General features: G+C 50.8%; 2 protein-coding genes across 18 annotated transcripts in view; one reads left to right on the forward strand and one right to left on the reverse strand.

The window, feature by feature from the left end:
* Window positions 1-239: 239 nt before the first annotated feature.
* On the reverse strand, window positions 240-4,652 carry ADIPOQ (adiponectin, C1Q and collagen domain containing). Its single transcript, XM_031596447.2, has 3 exons — window positions 4,346-4,652; window positions 1,886-2,108; window positions 240-1,461 (listed from the first exon to the last, which is right to left on the reverse strand). Exons 2-3 carry the CDS (start codon window positions 2,097-2,099, stop codon window positions 935-937), a joined length of 741 nt encoding a protein of 246 aa, XP_031452307.1. The 5' UTR covers window positions 2,100-2,108; window positions 4,346-4,652; the 3' UTR covers window positions 240-934.
* An 8,404-nt stretch (window positions 4,653-13,056) lies between these two features.
* The window catches only part of ST6GAL1 (ST6 beta-galactoside alpha-2,6-sialyltransferase 1), a 32,424-nt gene continuing 24,296 nt past the window's right edge, over window positions 13,057-21,184 (forward strand). For 6 of the 17 annotated variants that reach the window (XM_090147143.1, XM_090147144.1, XM_090147145.1 and 3 more), the window contains exon 1: window positions 14,849-15,195. The gene's annotated coding sequence lies outside the window, so the exon portion shown is untranslated. The other 11 variants (XM_090147149.1, XM_090147155.1, XM_090147154.1 and 8 more) reach the window with 11 other exon arrangements.

A 21,184-nucleotide genomic window follows, 5' to 3' on the forward strand; every position in this document is an offset into this window, starting at 1 on the left:
CTCTCGTGCCCTGAGCTGCCAACCAGAGAATGCACCTGAGAGGTGAATGCTGCAGGAATGGGGCTGTGCTGCCAGCTGTGCTGTTGCACAGGCAGCAGTACTGGTGTTCTTTCCCACCTGCCTGAGCTCAGCATGCTCAGACTGTATGTATGTTCCTTCCTTCCTGGGCTGCCTGATGAAGGGAGGCTATCCCCTTTCTCTAAACCCTTCCCAACGACGCAGACAAAGAGGCAGGAGAGTTCTGTATTGAGAGAGCACTTTATTGTGATTTTCTGTGCAGTGTGGTAATCCCGTGGGGTTTGGGAAGTGCTGCTGTAGGAAGTATTTTTAGTCAAAGCCCTTAATGCTGTCTTGCGCTTGTAGTAACGCCTTAGCTCTGCTGTGTGTTGAATACCTGGGAAGGTGTGGGCTAAAGAAGAGGGAGAACAAATGATGGGTGGAGATCAGAGGCCCTGATAAGGTGGGGAGTGCCGATGGCCAAAGCCCGGCCAGCAGCTGCAGCTGTACTCAAGCAGGGAGGTAACGCTGGCTGAGCCGGGTACCATTGTGTCAACTGGATTCAAGTGACAGAAAGGGGTAAGGTAGAATGTGATATTTTAATGTAACATATATGAAAATCAGCTTTAAATTTAAAAGCAAGGCCAGCCCAACTTGAAAGCGACCATTTCATGATGTGGCCGGAGTGGTGCTTGACTTGGGGCCCTGGTTTCCATCAGGAGAGCAAGAGCAGAGGTAGGAGTGAACTCTTGGTCCCACGGAAGTCACCTGTGTGTCGAGTCAGTGATTTCAGGGGAGATGGGGTCCACCCTGGGCAATGGTGGCCCCCACGTGGTCAGGGGAATTTTCTGGTAAATTGAGTGCAGCTGTAGTGCCAGTGCCCCAGAAGGCAGGTGGGGTTAAGTGGCCTTGTCCCCACCCGTGTACCCCCCTTGCTCTAATGGTCATCCATGTCTGGGTACAGGAGGAAGCCCATGAAAGTGGAGTCGTTGATGTTGTCGGCATAGACCCCGTTGTTGTCACCCTCCCCGTACACCTGGAGCCAGACCTCATCCCCCGAGCTGAGGTGCAGCAAGACAGAGCCGCTCGCTTGGTCGACGTTGTTCTTCTGGAACTGGTCGTAGGTGAAGATCACTGCCTTGTCCTTCTTGTAGAGGCTGACCTTGACGTCTGTCATGTAGACCGTCAGGTGGTAGGCGAAGAAGTACGTGCCGGGGATGCTGCAGAGGAACTTGCCGGTGCTGGTGTCGTAGTGGTTCTGCTCGTTGTAGAAGATCTTGGTGAAGCGGATGGGGACGTTGGGGTGGGGGGCTCGGTCCGTCAGCCCCACGCTGAAGGCGGAGCGGTACACGTAGGTGCTTTCACCCTTCTGCCCCTTCATCCCCATGTGTCCTGGAAATCCTCTCGGTCCTTCTGCACCTGTGGCACCCTTTTCACCTGTGTCACCTCTGGCACCTTGTAGACCTGAGGATCAGAATTTGGATTGGAATCTGTGTTTGCCCTTTTCTGCCACCCTGGTGCCAGAATTGAACAGTGACCCGCAGCATCATTGGCTGCCTAGCAGCATGGAGCCCAGTCTTTCCCCTGTGGGCAGGCTGGGTGACATCTGTGCCCATTGGTGTGGGACACCGCATCCCTCCCAGGTGTGCCAACCTACTGGTAGCTGTGTGTCTGGGGAACAATTGTTAATTGAAAAATCAGCCATCAACCTATCTCTTTGCCATAGGCTGTGTAATCTCTATTGCTGGAGGCATTCAAAAGCAATCTGGACATGGTCAGCCACTGCTCATGGTACACACCCACCAGGTATCATGTGTACTGGGCCCGGGGCTCATCCTGGGACTGCCCATGTGCACCAGCATACTTATAGCCCAAGCTCCTCACCAACCTGGCTCTCCTTTTTCCCCCTTTTGTCCATCTTTTCCATCCTTGCCATCCCTTCCAGGCAGCCCGTTGTGGCCAGGGTGTCCTGGTGCTCCTCCCATCCAGTTGGCACATGACATTTTGGGGTCAGACTGGTCATCCTGGGCAGCCACCTCTGTGCCATGTAAAGCCAGCAGCAGCAGCAGTGAGCAAACAAGGAAGCCTGCTGAGCTCCTCATGGTGAGTTCCTGAAGTGGATAAGGGTTTTGTTAACTTCAAAGTTTTAAAGGAAATAGGAGAAGTAATGAACCCCCCCCCCACCTTTGAATATCAGCAAACTACAGGAGGCTACAGTTTGAGTCAACACGTCTGAAGGAAATTAATTCTGTGTACCTCAGTGGCCTTTCTGTGGTGTCATATCCGGTAAGCAGAGCCAGGATGGGGCCTTAATAGCAGCGAGGATGTTGGCCCTGTAGCAAAGCCAGCATGCAGAGAAGAGAGCTGGAGAGCTGCTCTTAGGTGCTCACTGACTGTGCTGCACTGGCATGGTGGGAACTCAGAACCAAGCTGGCAGGTTTGGGGATGTCTGGGACTGGGCTCTGCTCAGTTAGCAGCCATGTGCTTGAACTTCCACCTGGCTGGTTGAACTGTTGGTTGGGAGCGCAGATTTGCATTCAAATCTCAAAAGCTGTGTTGCTGATGAGTTGTTTTGTCCCTGTGCCTACAGTATGCTAACCCCAGAGTAATGCAAACTTCCTCTTTTTGATTGTATTGAGTTATGATACTGTTGTTTTTTTTTTCCACCTGAATTGTGTTTTTGGATTGCAAGAGCACATCTTGCACTGCTTCTGCTTACCACAGAGTCATACTCTTCTTTAATTGAGCTGCTCTGCTCATCAGAGCACGTTTGTCTGGAACTAGAGTTGTGGGAACACATCATGTTCAGCCTGACAAGTTGTCTCAAGGCTCTCAGAAACTGATGGGACCTTCACGTGCTTTAAATCAGGCATTCAGGAAATGGATATCTACATCTCATTGTTATATTGTCCTGCTCCCCATGCAGGAATTATTCCCTGAAATAAAAAGCAGCCCGTTATGGGGAGTGGCATGCTGAGTAAGAAATGTGAATTACAGCATGGCCACTAGAGTGCCCTAGCTCTATAATTTTTGAGAGAAATAGTATTTCAGAGCAACTCTGTTGCAGAGTTGATTTTGTTTTTCTTTTGTGAACCACTTAAATGTCGTATTTTCAGTAGTTTCTCATCTATGGCATAGCAGCTTCAATGCAAGTTGAACTGCAAAGAGGTTACCATGGATTTTGTTTCTGAATGTCATGGGGTTTTCAGGAAAGCTTCAGAGCTCTGCACAGTGACCTGGGTGGGCAGTGCCCTGCACAGGGAGCTAAGCACACAGAGCCTGGAGCCCTCCCAGCCCAGTTGGGCTCCAGCACTTCATGGTGGGAATGAGTCCCCTCTGGGCACTTCTGGTGCTGAGAGTGCTGTGCCTGGATCAGTCCAGAGACCACAACCTGCAGTTTAGGAGCGGAGTGGAAGAGATGCATGCTCCTCCTTGATCCCCAGGGCCCCTGTGGGATGTATGTGCATATTTAGGTGCACTGCAGGATGGCTGATTTGCTGTACTGAACTTTGCTGAGCGGGGCACGCGACTCTTGGGACCCTACCCAGCTCCATGTGTTCCCCACTGCTATTCTTCTTGTTCATAAAACAGCAATTCTTTGGCATGTGAATGTCAGTTGTGCCTTTTCAGAGAAGTAACAGGTGAACTAAGAAGCTTTGGTAGCATTCAGTAAATACGGAAACTGACATGAGAATTAAAGCTCACATGCATTATTGGAAGCTTATTCATTTAGCAGCAGAAATCAGAATATCGTGCATAAGAACAGTGCCATTCAAAATTAAAGTTTAACACAGACATACACATGCACAAACTCTCTACACAAAATGGTTCAAAAGATGCCATGCATGCTTTCCACCTCCTGTGGTTCCCTCAAAGGGTGTTAGCTGGGCTATGGGGTACGCAGCCCTGTGTTCCTTTAGCAGTGGCTGCAGGCAGCACGGGCAGCACGCTCCTTGCTGCTGTCACAGTGTTGAATTGCTCTGGGTCTCAGCCCTGGGTAGCACAGGTTTGTGCCAAGGAGCAAAGCCAGTGCTGCTTGGGCTCCTTGCAGAAGGAATTGGCTCCAGAGGTGCCCCTGCAATATCTCCACCAGAGCTATGGATTTGTGTGCTGCCATTCCTGACTGCTTTTGTTTGAGGAGTTTGGATCTGCAAATAGTGGTTCTGGAAACAAGAGTGTGATGAGAGTAAGGGAGGTGAGCAGTTCTTGGATTAAGATGATCATTATCTCTTCTGAGAATAAGGCTCAGAGAGGAATCTTCATGTGATGGGGGAAAGTTTGTGTGTGGTTCAGCCGAAAAGAAGAGCAAAGCCAGCATTTAGGAAGAGGGGAGAGAAGTCATGCTTACCGCTCCTGGGAGTCCTGGCTGTTGCTGCAGTCTCCTTAGGAATGGAGTCCGGACAGCACAGCACTGTCCCTAAGGGCACGATGAGCTGTTCGTTAAGATCCTCTATTTTCCATTTGCTGTTGCACACGCTGACTTAACAGTGGGTCTTCCCATTAACTTTTCCAGCTGTCACTTGTTTTTGGGGTCACTTATACTGTCCAGTTCAAAGTGTCAGCTTGTGAGAGTATCTATAAGAAGAGAGAGAGCAGTTTGGGAATTTCCAGGGAATGCAAAGAGAAGTGATGTTTTGGGGAAGTCAGTGCCTGAAAGCTGGCTTGTCTGAGGCTTGACTGTTCCAGGTGCCTGTGAACAGTCACTGCTCTGGGTAACTTGGAAGACTTCTCTGTAGCTGATGGAGAAAGGGCGTTTACGGGCTTGTATTAACACATTTGAATGTGGGTGATTTTTTTTTTTTTGTTCCAGTGTGTTCATAAATGAATCACTGTATGAGAAGTTTGTGCTTCTCCTTTCAGCAGCTGGAACTGCTGCTGCACCAAAGAAGGGAATCGCTGGGATGGGGCAGTGCTGGCAGAGCTGCACTGCAGACAGAGTTGGGCAAACAAGCTGCCTCCTGCACGTGGCAGGGCTCGTGGCAATCTGAAAGCTGGCTGTCCGGGGTAAGGCAAGGATGTGTGTAAGAAATGATTTTCTGATGTGTAGGCATGGGATTCAGCTAGGGAAAGGAGTTGTAGTGTTAAGGAATAGGGTGAAACAGGGTGGAGCCGTCACTGAGCTTCTTGTTTGCTTTCTTCCCTATTTTGGTTGAGCTATTGGTCCAGCATTTGAAGAATTTTTTACTTTTTTTTTTTTCTAACTTGACAGTAATTTTTCCAGGCAGGGTGAAGATTCAAATCAGTCCTCTCTCATCCAGTAACACAGAGCATAGAACTGGTTGGAGATTAGCTGACTCTCCCTGACTGGAATCTAGGCAGATTTCAGCTCCCAGCCTTCATCAGCCTCACACTCAGCCTGGCCTTGCTTGCTTTCTTAGACCCAATCCCAGGCAGCAATGATGGACAGTGAACTGGAACTTCTCCTTTGAATTAAAAATAAGCTTGGAGTTATATTTAGCCATCCACAAAAGCAAAGCAGAGTGCTCATTATCAGCCAGGCTTGGCATGGTCTGCACTGCTGCGACTCGAGAGCCGAGCGCTGTGCCCCAGGGACGCCTGCTCTGAGCTGCCCTGCCCTGTGCCCTCGTCTTCCCCACCACCCTGGATACAGCACGTACAAGAGACAACAGCCCTCACTTTGCTAAAAACAGCAAACACTGTTTATGTCATCCAGCAGGCAGGCTGACAGGCTGTAAAGTGCTATTTTGGTGCAGCCCGTGCAGAGTGGACGGATAGAGCACTGTGCAGGAGCATGGCTGCCAATCTGTCAGCCCATCCCATACACACAGATGGGCCCTTCCCATGCTGCAGCAGGCAGCTTGGGCAAGGGCACTCCTGCCAGGCTCTGGCAACAGTATGTTCTCCTCCTTGGGGATCACATACAAACTTCCCTAGCCCCACGGAGTGCTGCTTGACTCCTGGCAGGGGCCCTTGACACACTGCTGCTTCTCATGCCAAAAAGGGACATGGAGATGTGTTTGTTCAGACCCTGCCAGTTCCTACCGCCTCCCATGTGGGCTGACAGCTGAGCCAGGTACTGCTCCTTTCAGCACAGCCCAGTCATGTCCAGGATTTGTTCTGGGGCAGGAAGCAGAAGACAAACTCAGAGATCTGGTGTGCAGTATGCCCCCAAAGCACCCCCAGTCCAAACCACCCCACTGAGCTCTCGCAGGATTTGTCCATTCTGTTGCAATGAGTGGTGAGGCACTGACACAGCTGCCTAGGGAGGTGGGATCACTCTCCCTGAAGGTGTTCCAAAGCTGTGGAGATGTGGCACTGAGGGATGTGGTCAGTGAGCGTGATGGAGTGGGCTGGGGTTGGACATGGGTTGGACTTGGGTTCTGAGGGGTCTTTTCCAATCTGGATAATGGTTCTGAGATGCAGTGAGAGCTGCCACCCCTGGCAGCAGGTTATCCCGCTGCCTGAGGCCTATCTAAATCCACTCAAACACATGGTTAAGAGCAGACAGTTTATTTATTCATGAATGATTTCTGACTAACATAAGCATGGAGAAGAGCAGCTTTTTCTGCAGATGTGAATTTTCTCGTTGCCCAGCTAGCTGTGAGTTTTGGACAATAGATGGAGCTAAGAGCCCTGGTGGCCTGGATGCTGTATGCCGGGCTTTGGCAGTGCCAGAGTGAGGGGCTTTGCTTAGCTCTGTGTGGGGTCAGGTGTGGGGAAGGCAGAGGGCTGGAGGGTGGCCATGGACACGGGTGGTTTGGTGGGGATGTAGTTTTGGTGGGAATGCTGAGGCAGCTGCTGGTGGTGCCTGCCAACAACCCAGCCATCCCCGTGCAGTCCTTCCTGCAAGATCACATCCTCCTATCTCTTTTCTTCCTGTTGTGTAAATGTGCAGGAGTCATTTTTGGCCACCATCGTTTTTCCATTTGCTCAGGTATCGACCCAGGGCTGCAGGCTCCGGTGCCCTGTGCCATGCATTAGCTGCCTCCCGCTCTCTGCAGCACGATCAATGAGGTTTTATGGCATGCCTTTTTGGCAGGGTGCTGCAGGGCAGTTTGCAGGCACCGGTGAGCATCCCTGGGAGTTCTGATGAAGGGAGGCATGAGGGAGTTGCAGTGCTTCTGGGCAGCAGGTGGGATTTTGAGTTGCTCTGAGCTATCCCAATGCTTTGAGTTCTGCTCAGAAACCCATCTGCACCCGGCTTCCTTGTGTTTGGCTCCATTTTGAGACTGATGTGTCAAACCTGGGAGAAGTCACTGGAACAGCTTCAGGCTAGGCTTGCCAATGGAAACAGGATGTCAGCTTTTTTCCATGAGGTGGCAGGGTGGTGGAGCATCACATTGAGCAGAGTCCCAGCGCTGCCCGGTGCTGGCTCACACAGATGCTGATTCCTTGCTGTGCTTCTGGCACAGGTTTGAGCTTGTTTTGCATCAGTGCAGTGACTCTTTCCACTTAGACTGTCTCGGGTAATGTTGGGCTTAGAGACTGGGCTTAAATCCTTCCATCTCCTCTGTTCCCTTTTCTCTGGCACTTTTCTGCATATCACTGCTGTGTCACTGCTCATGTGCTGACACGTGTACCGTGGTACGTGGTGGTAGGGTGGGTGGCTGGGATGCTAGCCTGCTGAATTTTGGAGCTGTTTACCCAGGGCTCTCCCTGTCCCCATTGATCCCCTCATGATGGTGTGACTGCAGCCTGGGGAACCTGCATGCCAAAGCACAGTGCTGGCATGTGCCACACACAGCTTTGTAACAGTACTGCAGCCCTGTTTAAATAACCCACAACACTAGCCCAAATTCAATTATTTTTGCTTCAAAGCACCAGTAAGGTGTTAAAGGATAACAGTGTGCATCTGTCTCCCATTGCTGACAAAGTCTAATGACCTAGAAGCAAGGACAGGGTTAATGACAGGAATTATAAATCTTCCACTGTCTGTAAAATGAAATATTATTGTGGAGTATGAGCGATGCATATTTCATCACGGAGCTGTAAAGCTGATCAGAAATGAGAGCTGTATGTTTTTGCTTTGGGCTTTCCAGGCTGTAAAACAGCACAAAGCTCCTCGGGAAGTTGTACAGGCTGCTGCATCCATGACGCTTTTGGTGGGGTGTTTCTTTATGCTCAGGAGAAAGCATTTATGGTTGCCGCAGGGCTAAAGCAAGGCCTATGATGTCTTTAATTATTCATTTTTATAAGTGCTTGTTCTCTGACTCAAACAGCCAAAACCGCGCTTTGACCGGCTTTAGCAGTAAATTGTTCTATTTTTCCTGGAATCGAATTACTTTGATCCTGCTGCAGACCTTGCCTCCCTTTCACAAAGAAGACAATTGAGTGACTAGCCTGTAACGAATTGCTCTGGGCTATCCCAATGCTTTGAGTTCTGCTGGTTTGGAAAGCACCTGCTGGCTTCCAGCCCCACTGTGGCATCTTGTGCCATGCCTGCCACAGCTTGGGGCTGGGGAGGCTGAGCAGAGTATGAGCACTGCACAAACAGCAGCAGACTTTGTAGGATCTGGGGTGAGTGTATTCAGAGCACAATGAGCACTGCAGTGGGCTGTACTCAGGTAGAGGCTCATTTCCAAGGTGTTTTTCCCTGCATCATGGCTTGGTGCTTGGCCACAGGGAGGCCAATGCTGGGAGCCTCAGCGCAGCCTATCTGGGCTCAGCCCTGCATCCGTGCTCACAGGGAGACCCCGCAAGGCTGAAGGCTCCTCTGCAGGAAGGCGTGCTTCCTGGTGCTCCTTTATAGGATTTTAATATGGTTTGCATGTCGGCACGCTGCCCGCAGCCTCCTCGCTGTGCTGTTTTCTGTGGATTAGGTTCAACGGTATAAATTCACCTCTTTTTATACTTATAATCCCTGCGAGAGTAGTGACTTTAATAGAGACTGTTCTTTCTCTCTGCTTTGGCAAAGCAAGTGCCAGCTCCCTGCTGTGCCTCTTCTCAAACGTCGCAGACGTTCTCTGAATAGCAAAGAGAGGGGAAAAAAAAATAAAAAAATAAAAATAGAAAATATATATCTGAGTTGTTTCTTTTTTCAGATGGCTACACACAGCTGAAAAATCCCCCCCAAACACTTCCCTTTCTGACTTGTGTTTGCTCATTTCCTAGGGGCTCAGTGGCCCTGCAGCACAACCTGCCTCCTGTGGCTGTGTGTGCTGCCGCTTGGCTCTGCGTCTGCAAATATTGTCACCCAACTGCAACGCCACCCATCATTGCTTGCAGCTTTGCAAGCTGCTCTGGTTTGTGATGAGCCTGCAAATGTCAACATACGTTTGTCAGAGATAATCAGGCCACTTCTGTGCACAGTGGCTCTGTCATCTCTTGTTTCAGGGCTTTCCACCTTCCTGTCGGTGTGCGGTGCCTCTTCCACTGCCTCTAGAAATAATTGCCTTGTCTTGGTCGTTTTCTGCATCTGTTTGCCATGGTGCTGCCCAGCCCTGCCACTGCCCCAAGGCACCGACCTAAAGGAATGCTGCTCTTTCTCTCTTCTGTTTCTTTCACACAGCTTCTCTATATTTGCTCATTGCTCTCCTGTGCTGCTCGCCTGGTGGCTTTTTCCCCCTTCCTTCTGCATGTTCATAATATGTTATTTGCAGCCCATCTTGAGCAGAACATGAACCAAGAAACATCTGGGTTGCGTTTTCCACTTCCAGTGTTAGATGCCAGCACAGATTATTTTACAGGGCCTTATATGTGATGAGAATTTAAAAACAGGTGGGCTAAGAACCACTGGAGAAAAGATGTGGCTAAGGAGTGTGGGTAGGATGTGGTCTGAGCTGCAGCTCATCTGCATCTGCACATCCCAAAGCTGCTTCTGCAAACCATTTAGGGTTTTGGTTCTGTCCCACCATAGCTTGCTGCCACTCTGGTCTCCCCAATGGGAACTTCAAGGTGGTGGTGTCCCCTGTGCCCTGCTCCCAACTTCCAGAGCAAAGCCTTCGGCTCCCATCTGTCACCACAGACATGTCTGTGCTAAGCATGGGGAAATTTTCTGTTTTGCATACTTACTCGCTCTGAACACAGGGGGAAGGATCCTTGTCTTTGAGCCATGTATTCCAATCCTTTCTTCAGGTTCTGTTTCTCAGTGTGTGCATATCAGAGGGGCAAGACAGGGGCTCACAGCCTCTCTGTGTCACTGAGGACAGCTGGGCACGCATCTCCTGGCACCCACTTCCCTGCCCCCAGTGCTGCAGGCAGCTACATGAGATGTTCCCCTCTGCCTGCCCTGCAGGCTGCAGAGCGGTGCCTGGCACGCCCCAATGAGGGGTCACCATGCTGCCCAGTTCCTCCACAGCAAAACTGTAGTTATTTTCACACTTGTGAAACCAGCCTTGCTTCTTGCAGATCCGGCAGCCTGCAGGTAGGATGCTGGTTTAGCCTTGTTGCCATCACTTGCATGCTCCTTCTCACAGCTTCCTGCTTTTTGCTTGGTTTGGGTTTTGCAAACACTTCCCTGCCCTGTTCCACTGCTGTGGTGTCACACTGCCTTCCCACCCTTACCTAAGCCCCCTGCACGACTCCTGCTGTCTTTTCCCGTGTTCTAGCAATACCTTCATTCCTGTTACATTTCTAAGCCTGGAAAGAAGGAATCAGGGAGTGATGTGAAATCCCTGGGTGTCATCAGCAACTTTGTTGCGTGCCTGCAGATGCAGTGGAACCAGTTCATCTGGAATTATGCTGGTCATCCACGGCCGAGGATTTGGTTCCTGAATGCATGGTCCCACCCAGTTCAGCCTGTGCTGTAAACAGAAGGAAAAGCTGCAAAAAGATGTTTTTTTTGTGGAAACACAGCAGAATGGCATATACCTCAGTCTTTTGAAGTCTGTTGGCCTGTTTCTAGTTCACTAAAAAGGGAGGTAAGCAATGACTTCGTTTCTTGAAAGTAAGGAGAGGGCTGGTAGGAGACTGGGCATGGATGGAGGCAGTTCTGGCACCCCTGGGCAGGGAGGGCAGGGTGGTAGCGATGGGGAAGGAAGCAGCTGCGATATTAGATGTGATGTCTTGAGAGGTTTCTCAGCCTCCCTGCTTCTGGTCAGCTCAGCCAGGCTCCTACATCTCTGTACACATGCACCAGCTGCAGGTGAAGTGATGCTGTGGCTGTTGTTTCTTTCCTCTCTCTGCAGTAGACACTTTCTGTGTTGAAATTCTGTGTTTTCCTGACTACATTACATCACTGCTTTCTGTTTTGTGCTTTCAGGATTTCATAAGTCGGTGGCACTGCTGCTAACCCCACTAATCCTTCAGTGAGCCCTTTGTTATGGCACAGAGCTGCCAGAGTAGCTCTGTTTGCATATCACCAATGGCAGGTGCTGACAGCTGGATGAAGTGCCATCACGGCCATCACGGCCACTCCCAGCACGGAGCCATTCCCCTTCCTGTGGAAGATGTGTCCCCCAAAAGCTTCAGAAGATGGCCACCAACTTTGTTGTCCCAAGGGAATGTTGTCCCAAAAGCTGTGGAAACCACTAACCCTGCTAGTCTGAAAAACTGTGGATGTGTGGAGAATAAAACAGCCCTGCAAGGAAGCATTTCTTGCCACAAGCCTGGGCTGGAGAACTCTTCTCTCATCCAAGGGAATCCCCCCTCCTTATCTCTGAGCTTCCAGGCTGCTGGCTGTGACCCAGGGATGACCTCCTTGTCCAGCAGTGTGGCTGCAGGATGTCTGGTCTGCAGGAAACAAACTTGTAAAGAATTAACTGCAGATCCTCGTGGAGAAATACGGGTCTTCATGGAGAAATACTGGTCCTCATGGAGAAATACTGGTCCTCATGGAGAAGTACGTCCTCCCTGTCCCTGCGTGCTCCTGACAGCTCACCCAGGAACACCCAAGCTGTGCTCAGTGTTACCCCAGCCACTTTACAGCTTGCAGTGTGGACAGGACTGGACTTTTCTTCCAGCATGATGCTACTGCAGATATTTAGATGTTTCAGTTACACTGTAAACTTAACCACCCTAGAAAGTGGCTTTCAGCTGCTGGCAGGTTCTGTAGAAGCAGCAAAGGGCTCATGTTCCCTACATGCTGTGGTGCAGCCTGTGGGATTCCAAGAGCTGCCTTCTTTTCAGCAGAAGAGGATGTCCTTGTTTGCTATGTTATCAGGGCTGACAGACTTTTCTGGCCTTAAGCAAGGTGATCACAAGGGGCTGGGGGAGATAAGTCATTCATATAGTCCGGTTTTGTTAGGTCATTTTCTTTCCCATTTTCTACTTGCAAGGAGCCAAAGCCAGCGGCAGCATACATCACCCTTTTGGGATGCCATTCACAAGGATTGTCTGGGTGTTAATTGTCTAGATGTGGACACTCACCTGTGTGAAGACAACAAAGGAAATGATGGCTGCAGCTGGGTGTGTGCTGGTTTTACATGAACTGAAGCATGGCATGAGAAGCAAGGCTGGGCTGCTGTCATTAGCCTGCCTGCTGATGAATGCACTGCTCTGCTGAGCTGCCAGCAAGCCCAGTTCCAGCCCTTGTTCTGCTCCAGGAGCTGACAGGAGCAAGGTGCCAGCCTGCACCCACCACCTATGCGGGCAGAAGGTGAGGAAAATCTGGCCAACAGGCTCAGTGCTGAGCCCTTCCCTCAGCAGAATCCTGGCCTCAAGTGAGATTTTTCTTCCTCATGCTGCAACCCGGTGACACAGAATTTTCCAGCAAAAAAGGGAACCGCCTTTTATTTTTTCTTTAGCTGGGGCTGTGTGTAGACTTGCATTTGTAATGTTGTCTGCAAGTGCAACCTGAGACAATTGAACCTTCTTAGGTGCTGCTGGGTATATGCAGTTTGCCAGCAGGGATTAGAGATCCCTCCCCATGGCTGTTGGTGCCCAGGGTGTGCCATTTCTCCACCTGCTGAATGTGCCACATTTCTTATTGAGTGCTTACATCACAACAGTGAGAGGACACTAATACAAAATGAACACAATGAGACTCTCATAGCCTCCCTTGGCCCCAGAAGCTGGATTGGGCTGGCCAAGGAGGAAACAAACTGGCTTAACTGCTGTTTTTCTTCACTTTTGCCCAGAAAGTGTACCCAGGGGAATGCGGACAGTAGGAAGCATCTTGCTCTTATGAGACCCAGGATGCAGCAGGGACAAACTCTGTTTCTTCAGGGCAAAAACTCGGCCATTGGGGTAAATGAGTCAACAGTGGCAGCCTACTGTGGGAGCAGCAGGGGACATGGAGGCTATGGGAGACATGTGGATGTGCCATGCCAGCAGGAATGGTAGAGCTTGGTGATGTGACCCATAGGAACAAGCTGTGCAGACTGCCGCTTCCAAATGCAAAGGGAAGCAAGGGAGATGAGTAAAGCTTTCAGTATATAACAGACTGGCACACTGTACAGCAATAAACTGCTCTTCATGCCCTCTGGGGACAGAGGAGAAATTACACTAACGGAGATTTTGGAAAGAGAGTGGGAGAAGCTCTCCAAGCGCAGGGTGATTCAGCCCTGGCAAAGGCACAGGTTGCGACATGTCCATCAGTGGCTGCTGGCAGGGCAGGGCTGCACAGGGCAGCGAGGCTGGACAAAGGGATTTGGGTGGGGGGGGTTTCTGATCTCCCACTTCTATAGCTGCTTTCACTGCCCTGAGGCCAGACCCTTGAGGAGAGGTTTCCTGCTGTTGCACAAAGTGCAGCCACCTGTGCAGGTCCGCACGGTGGCAGCTCGGTGTTCATCAAAGCTATGAAAGCTTTGAACAAAGGAATTGAAGATGGGACTGAATATAAATAGGACTCGGGACCACCTCGATACGCCTCTTCAAGGAGTTCACGAGGAAGGTTTTGGAGTTTGATAAGAGCGCGTTCCTCTTCCAGCGGGGCAGATAAGATAAAGGAGTGCCTGCTCCCCCGCGGTCACCCTGCCATTGCTGCGCTGCTGCGGCGCGGGAGGACGGCGCCAACAAAGGGCTGGCACGGCTTTGTTCCGCTAAGGAGCGCTGCACAAGGTAGGGATGGAGCCAGGCGAGGCAGCGCCCTGCATCCCCCGCAGCGGACCCGGCTGTGCCCCCGGGCAGGGTGGGTAGTTGGGTGAGGTTCCATTCATCTTCCCGTTCTGTAACGCTTCCAGAGCCGGGGGAAGGCTTCGCTTTTCCGTGGGTGGTCCCCTTCCTTCCTCTGGCAGCGTGGGGTGGGAGTCTGGGAGCAGCGGAAGGGGGGCTGAACGGTGCCAGGAGGCGGGGGCATGCAGCGTGCCGGCCGTGTGCCAGCTGCGCTACCGGGGGCCACCCCGGGGGCTGCGGGGTGGCCGAGGGTCCACGAGTGGCGCAGCAAGGAGTGCACGGATTCCGACCCGGGCTTCCCGACAGGGACTTAGCAAACTCAGCCCGGCACCAGGTCCCGTGGGTCTGGCACGGAGGTTGAAGCTGGGTCGGCGCTGCAGGGCTGTGGCTTGGCAGGACACGGTGCGCTTTGCAAGCGGGACTTGGTGCCTGCGTGCTCAGAAGGGGCGGCAGCTCTGCCAACGTTCTCTGCGTTTATGATACGGGCAAGCTCACGGGCAAGATCACTTTTGCTCCTCCAAAGGCATGTGGGCAGGGAACGGCGTCGTAGCCACAAAGACATTTCTGGGGGAGGATGGGAAACATCCCCCCCCAGCATCCCGGCCCGCCAGGGCCCCCGTGCCAGCACATCGCTTTGCCCGAGCACCACTCCCTGCGCGGCACGGGGACCTGGCGATGCGCGGCGGCAACAAAGGGGCGGTGCAGGTGCAGGTGCCGGGAGGGCGGGGGCAGTACCGGGGGGGGGGGTTGCAATACCGGGGGGGTTGCAGTACCGCCGCCGGCAGCGCGCGGCCCCGCAGTGCCCGCCGGCCCGGGTGCGTGCTTGCATCGCGGGGAGGAGCGCGCCCCGCCCCCGTGAGCGCCGGGCCGCTGCCGAACGGAGTGCGGCCCCGTGAGTACTGAGGGAGGGGAGCCGGTGCGATGGCCGGAGACGGGCGGGACCGCGGGGAGGGAGAGCGATGCGTTCTCGGCGATGCCGCTCGCTGGCGCGTCCTTCCGAGGCCGTGCTATCGATGAGGCGCGGCGGAGCGGGACAAAGAAGTGCCGCTCTCGGTGGCAGGTCCGTAAGTTCGGGTCCGGGAGCGGTGGCGGTGCCGTGTGCTCAGGGAGGAACGTGCGGCCATCTCTTCCACCTGCTTGGTCTCCGTGCAGGCGAGCTTGTGTCTGCGAGGCTCCGATAACGCGTCGCGGGTACGGAGGTGCGTTATCGTTGGCCGAAGACAAATTTTTCTGCGGTCGGAATAGGTAAATATGTGAGTTTGTGGCGGTCGCTGACAGTTCTGTACTGTGGGGGCTGGAAATGAATGTGAGGACGAGTCCCAGAATGAGGCTGCCGAGGGTGCGGTAATTAACGGCAGAGGGGATGCAGCTGGTGATGCTCCAGAGCTTTGGCTGCGTCTTTAGTGCTGAGGACGCAGAGCCGGAGCCCACCTGGAGCTGCCCTCCGTGCTCTGTGGTGCTCGAGATGCGTCCCGCTGCTCTCATGGGCCGCCGACCCGGAGCACCGGCAGCTGTGTCAGGGAGGGATGGCGCAGCGGGGTCACGGTCCTCCTTCCTCCTTACGGAAGAGCTGAGCAGCACGTGCAGCCCCGGGGGAAAATGTCATTTCCCTGTTCTCAGTTCGGCATTTGTAAAGATGACAACGAAAGATCTGACAGTATTGCTTTGATGATGCTGTATGACATGCGTTGGCTTCTTTCGTAGCCGTTGGCTTTGCTGGAAGTATGCAAATCACAGTTCTGCAAAGGATTAGCAACCAAAGAGCGTTATGAATCGGTCTGTCCTAACACAGCCTTCCTTCAGTTGCTCACCTTCATCCCCCTTCTGGAGTTCAGGAGGGATGACGTTTCTGAGCATGGGAAGGAACTCTGCACCAGAGATCATTCTGTGTTCAGAGAACGTTGGAGGTGAATTCTTCACTGCTTCAGGTGTGCCTGGAGTTGGTGCTGCTCAGCAATGTGCCTGGGGTGTGTGAGTTGTAAATGGTGCCTTTGAATGCTCCTTTAGTTATAATTGCGCTGATTAAAGATGTAGGACATGAAAGGAGGTGCTTTCAGTTTGAAGTGCTCTTAGATATCTAGCCAGCGGGAGTCACTGTTATCAGATGTGCTCACTGTGTAATTAAAAACCTTGGAAAAACTTACTTCAGGCACTGTTTATAGATAAAATTCAGGTTCATTGACTTTCTTAGCCACACTCAACCTCCAGTGAGGTGTGAATCACAGAATTATGCATTGAGTTGGATGGGACCATCATGTCCAGCAATGGTGCTGCATCAATTCCTGCCTTAAGGTTATGCTTAAGCGCATTGTTATCTTTTATGATAATTTCAGCTCTGTAGTTTACGGAACTGCCAATAACAGGAAGAGGTGTCTGTGTATGGGCTTCCCACCCTGTGCCAGTAGCCTGCACACGATTCTCCAGTTGTGTTTATGGATGCCAGCTTTGGGAAAGCTCCTTTGGAGTGTGCACGTGGAATCACAGAATGTCCCAAGTAGGAAGAGACCCATAAGGATCATTGAGTCCAACAGATAATGATGTTTTCATCTGCAGACACAGGGTATCATGTAGAACTTGGCTCCTAGGAGCTCATGTGTAGGAATGCATAGCTGAGCATCTCCAGCCTGTGGAAGCTCTGTCCTCTGGGACTTTGTCTCTGCAGGTCCTGGGTGGTGCCACTCTCTGGGCTCAGGTCTGCCCATCCCTTGGCAGCGCCTGGCAAGTTCCTGCTGTGCTTGTGCCTCGTGTTGGGTGTCTGAAGGCACAGCCCTGCCAACACGCTGTCAGATGATGCTAAATATTTGCTCATGATCTGCTGCTCACGAGTTATCAGAACCTCTTTTCTCAAAAAAGAAAAAAAAAAAAGTTGCTCATTCCTGTGTCCTTGTGAAAAAGGGCTTTTTGTGAGATATTCGTTTAAAATAGAAATTGTACAGACTATCCCTATCCCCCCTCATGCCAGCAGGATGTTGATGGGCAGGGAGACTACACTTTGTCCCTTTTGCTCCTGTGCCCTGGGTGCCCTTGCCTGGAGCATTGCCTCTGAGCAGGACCTGGCAGCTGCTGGATGCTGAGCCGAGCGATGCTGCCTTGGTCCTGTTGCCTGTGCAAATGCCCAGCACAGCTTCTGTGTGTGTGGGGGGGGGGTGGCATCTCCAAGGTGATCTCTACCTGATGCCTGCTGGCTTGGTGGGTACAGGTCTTCTGCAACACTCAGTCCCTCCCCTGGGGCACAAAGCGTCTGGGCTGTGCACAGTTTGAGTCCAGGGTTTGAGTCCAGGCTGCCACGTGCACCTTGTGTGCAGATGTGCTCTTAGCAGCTCCCTGGTACTGGTGTGTGTCCGTGTCCTGCAGCCCTGGGTGTGGCTGAGGCTCCTGACCCTCGGAGAAGCTGGAAACAAACAGTGTCTCCTGTCATAAACTGTACATCTGTTCCTGCTTATGGTGAGTGGAGCAGTTTGTGTTTTCAGCTGTAAAACTTTGTAGAAAAATGGATAGAGCATTATGTGTTCTGCATTCTGGCTTTTCTTCTGTACCGTTTTAACGCTGCATCTGCTGGTTAGCAAATCAGAGGGGTTCAGATCAGTGCAGATTTTCTGCAGGTACCTTGTGTGCACTGACAGAGTTCGTGGCCTATAGGAAGCGTGATGACAATGCAGAGGGATGGAGTGACAATAGAAATTGTCACGGCAATCTTGCAGCAATGACAGCTGCTTACTGAGATGGCTCTCCTGGGGACTGGAATTGGTCCATGGTCATTGTTTTCTCCCTGCATATGAGAGCTCTCAGGGCTGCTTTTATCTTGAAACACTGTTTAACTTGCAATGCTGGAGTGAAAAGGGGTTTTCTGGATTCATTTGCAGGACAGAGCTGTCAGGAAGCAGTGCTGGCTGAAGGGCAGTGCAGAACACCCCGTGCCTGCTGAACAGAGTGGCTTGGGCACAGAGCAGCCCATTAACAATTACATTGTAAAAATAAACCAAGAAATACATAAATCACGAGGTTTCCAAGGGTCCTCCAGGTCCTTGGCAAACTTGAATCCTATTTGAAATGTTCTTTGATTGATTAGAGAAGATATCTTCATGCTGTGACTTGCACTGACAATCAAGATCGAAACTTCAGGCATGTTCCTGTGAAAACTAAGCTGGGATGTCCTGCTTCTTGGTTGTTTCTTCTGGATTTTTATTTTTCTTCCCTGGCTACAGTTCTGCATAACTCCAAGACTTTACTTTGGTCTCAGGGGGGACAATCAGTGTGTTATTTCTTGTCTGTCCTTATGACCCAGCTGTAATCCTGTAACACGCTGTGCTAGCAGGAGGCCCTAAGGAAATCAGAGATCTGAATGTACAGGATTATAGTTGTTAGACTCAAACTATGCTTGCCTTTTTTTTAGGTTACAATTCAATATACATGTACATTAGTTCCCAGCCCAGCTTTCCTTCCCCCAGCAGAGACTCAGTGTGAAGAACTGCTGGGTGCTGGCCCCTCCACCAGCACTAACAAAAGCCCTGACTGAGGCTCCTATAAGCTGATGGTTTGAAATACTGCACATGTTTTAGAAGGATCTGGAAGGTGCTTGCTGTTTTCCAGGACAGGTATTGTGTCTGCAAATTTGAACCTTGTTTCCTGTTTAACAGCTTTTCTTGTGGCCTTTCAGCATCGCTAAGGTAATGTTTACAGAGATGTGAGGAGCATTTGGGAGAGGGAGCTGAGATGTTTATCTGATACTGACAAGTGCAAAGGTGGTAACTTACTGACAGTGGGCAAATTTGCTAGGGATTTAATGTGTCAGCAGAGCTTTTCCTCCTTCCTGATGCAGAGCTCTTGGCACCCTTTGGGGCTGAAAGTGACCCATTGTGCTGGGGGAGCAGCAGCCTTAGCAGAGAATCAGGAAGGCACCAACTCAAGGAAATAAGGGAACAAAAAGAGATAGGTGTGCTGGAATCAATGGTGTGCATTAGAGAGGCACAGGGTGGTGGAGAGGAGGAAGGGAAGGCTAAGGGGTAAGTGGAACATGGATTGGGGTTCAGGTTGGAAGAACCAGGAGCAGGGATGAAGGCAGTAGTCATGGGGGTTCTTTAAGGCTGAGGAGGGATTGAAATTCATTATTGTGCCTGTAATATGAAGGGGTGATTTGAGATGTGAGTGCCAAGCTGGAAAAGCCGAAATAACATTACTGGAAGAACACTTTAATTGAAGAATGACTCGCTTGATGAGTTAGTCAGACTGTCTGCTCATGATATAAATTGGGGACCGAGGGATCGTTGCAGTTTTCTGGCTCAGCTGTCTTGAAGTCTGGCCAAACGGGTAGTTTACCTATGGGCTGAGGAGTCTGGAAACACGACCAAAGCTTGGCTTTGAGCAGTGGCCCCACATGCTGTATGGATGTCTGTGGATTGTGCTGAGCCCTCGGCCATATACAAGGGTCATGAGTCTTTGGGGGAAGAGCTGTTGGAGACATGCATGGAAGGAATCTCATTTTTTGTGGATTAATGTGCTGCTTGTTATAGCTGTCACTATTTGCTCTGTTACAAGTGTGGGTTTTGGCTGGGAATGTTTTAGGTATTGTGGCTGTGGCTCAGCAGTTTCATACGTGGTTAGCAGCGCCTTCTGGAAAATCAGTGGGAATTCTTTCAAGTCTGCACCTGAGGAAAAGTCTCAAGTTCATTGCCATGTGTGGTGTAGCTGCCTTCCCTCTCTCCCTTACTGGAATCCCATTGTTCCCCATTTGCCCTGGTTGGTAAGGTGGTACGACAGCCCCACAACTCTGCTTTTGCTGTGGTTTCAATCCTGGGAGAAAATCTGCAGTAGTTCTCTCCAGGAATCTGTGGGCAAAGGTATTGGTTCACATGCATAACCAGTGCGTTAGGGATTCAGCAGCCTCTGGGTTTGGCTGAGCTGCTGGTAAGGAGTTCATCTTGTACTCCTTCATCGCCTCTCTGTGCAAAGCACCAGCATCCTTCAGAGGGTCAGCACTGCTGTGATGCAGTGGCTTGAGGAGCTTTCCCTGCTATTATGGTTGTGCAGTCAGATGAATATTTTATTAGATATTTGTGGATTGTTTAATTAAATGGATAAATAATCATATCCTTTAGTCTAGGGAGAAAAATTCAAAGCATATAAATTTTAGAGCTAATCCTTAATTAAAATTTGATGTAAAAAATGGTGTTAAGTTTCGTTGTGAACACTCTTTAATTGAATTTTGCTTAGTTTGCACTGGAAGTGAATGAAAACAGATGAAACTCAAGCTTACCTGAGCTAGAAATGAGAGGGCACACCGAGGTCATTGCTGCATATTAATTCATACTTTTAAAATTCATGGCTGTCATTAATTTGGTTTGGTTTTTCTCATCTGTTTCCATGCAGACAACACTCCAGAAACATTACTTGTTTTGAAGTATTGTAGAGATGCCTTTTTCCTTTCCATTTCCTATGTATTAAAAGACTTGTGATGGCATTTGGGGATGTAACATTAAGCAATTGCAACAGCAATAAACAAACAGGATTTCTTTTAGCAGAACACAGTGGAGTGTTTTCCTCTGCCAGAGCAGCCCTGGGGCACTCATTGAAGCTGAGGAAAGGTGGAGGAGACATAATTTATGACCTATGGAAAGAAGAGTAAAAGAATCAAATCATTAAGGTTGAAAAGGACTTCTAAGATCATTTAGTCCAACTGTCTGCCTACCACCAGCATCACCCACTGACCATATATATCCCTTGGCACAAGGGTAACTTTCCATCCAGCAACCACAGGTATTCCTGGAGTGCTGGTGGTGGTGTTGTGGATAGTTGTATGCACATTTGGAGAATGTAATTTGTGAGCCCTGTGAGCACTTGGGATCCCTGCTGGAAGCTGGGCTGCTGGCTGTGTGGGTCAGACCTTGCCAGGCCATGTGCATGCACTGGGAACTTGCCTGGGGCAGCGTAATTATGGGAGGCTGTGTTTTTCAGGAGGATTGTGTGCACTGACTTGCTAAACAGTCTTGTGATTAGTGTCTTATTTAAGAGGATTTTGGGACACGTGCTGTAGTGGCACTGTGTTTCTGCTAGATGTAGGGGAGAGGTTAGAAAAATGAACTCTGTAAAGGCTGTTCTGTGCTCTGCTTCTGGTCAGGTCTGTGGGATATGTGCTATGCATTGCTGCTCCACTACACCGTGTCTATGGGCAGTCCAGGAGGAAGGGAGCCCTCATTTACATGGGGCTTTATAGGGGCTGTGGTTCTGAGACTTCCTT

The sequence above is a fragment of the Phasianus colchicus genome, chromosome 10 (genome assembly GCF_987193195.1).
Source record: "Phasianus colchicus chromosome 10, bPhaCol1.hap1.1, whole genome shotgun sequence".
Classification (NCBI taxonomy): domain Eukaryota; kingdom Metazoa; phylum Chordata; class Aves; order Galliformes; family Phasianidae; genus Phasianus; species Phasianus colchicus.

Bases quoted from the DNA above. Each gene is read 5' to 3' on its own strand.
- ADIPOQ (XM_031596447.2), bottom strand. From the start codon at position 2,099: ATGAGGAGCTCAGCAGGCTTCCTTGTTTGCTCACTGCTGCTGCTGCTG. The intron at 1,462-1,885 runs GTTGGTGAGGAG...TCTGATCCTCAG, and splicing joins GGGGGAAAAAGGAGAGCCAG to GTCTACAAGGTGCCAGAGGT.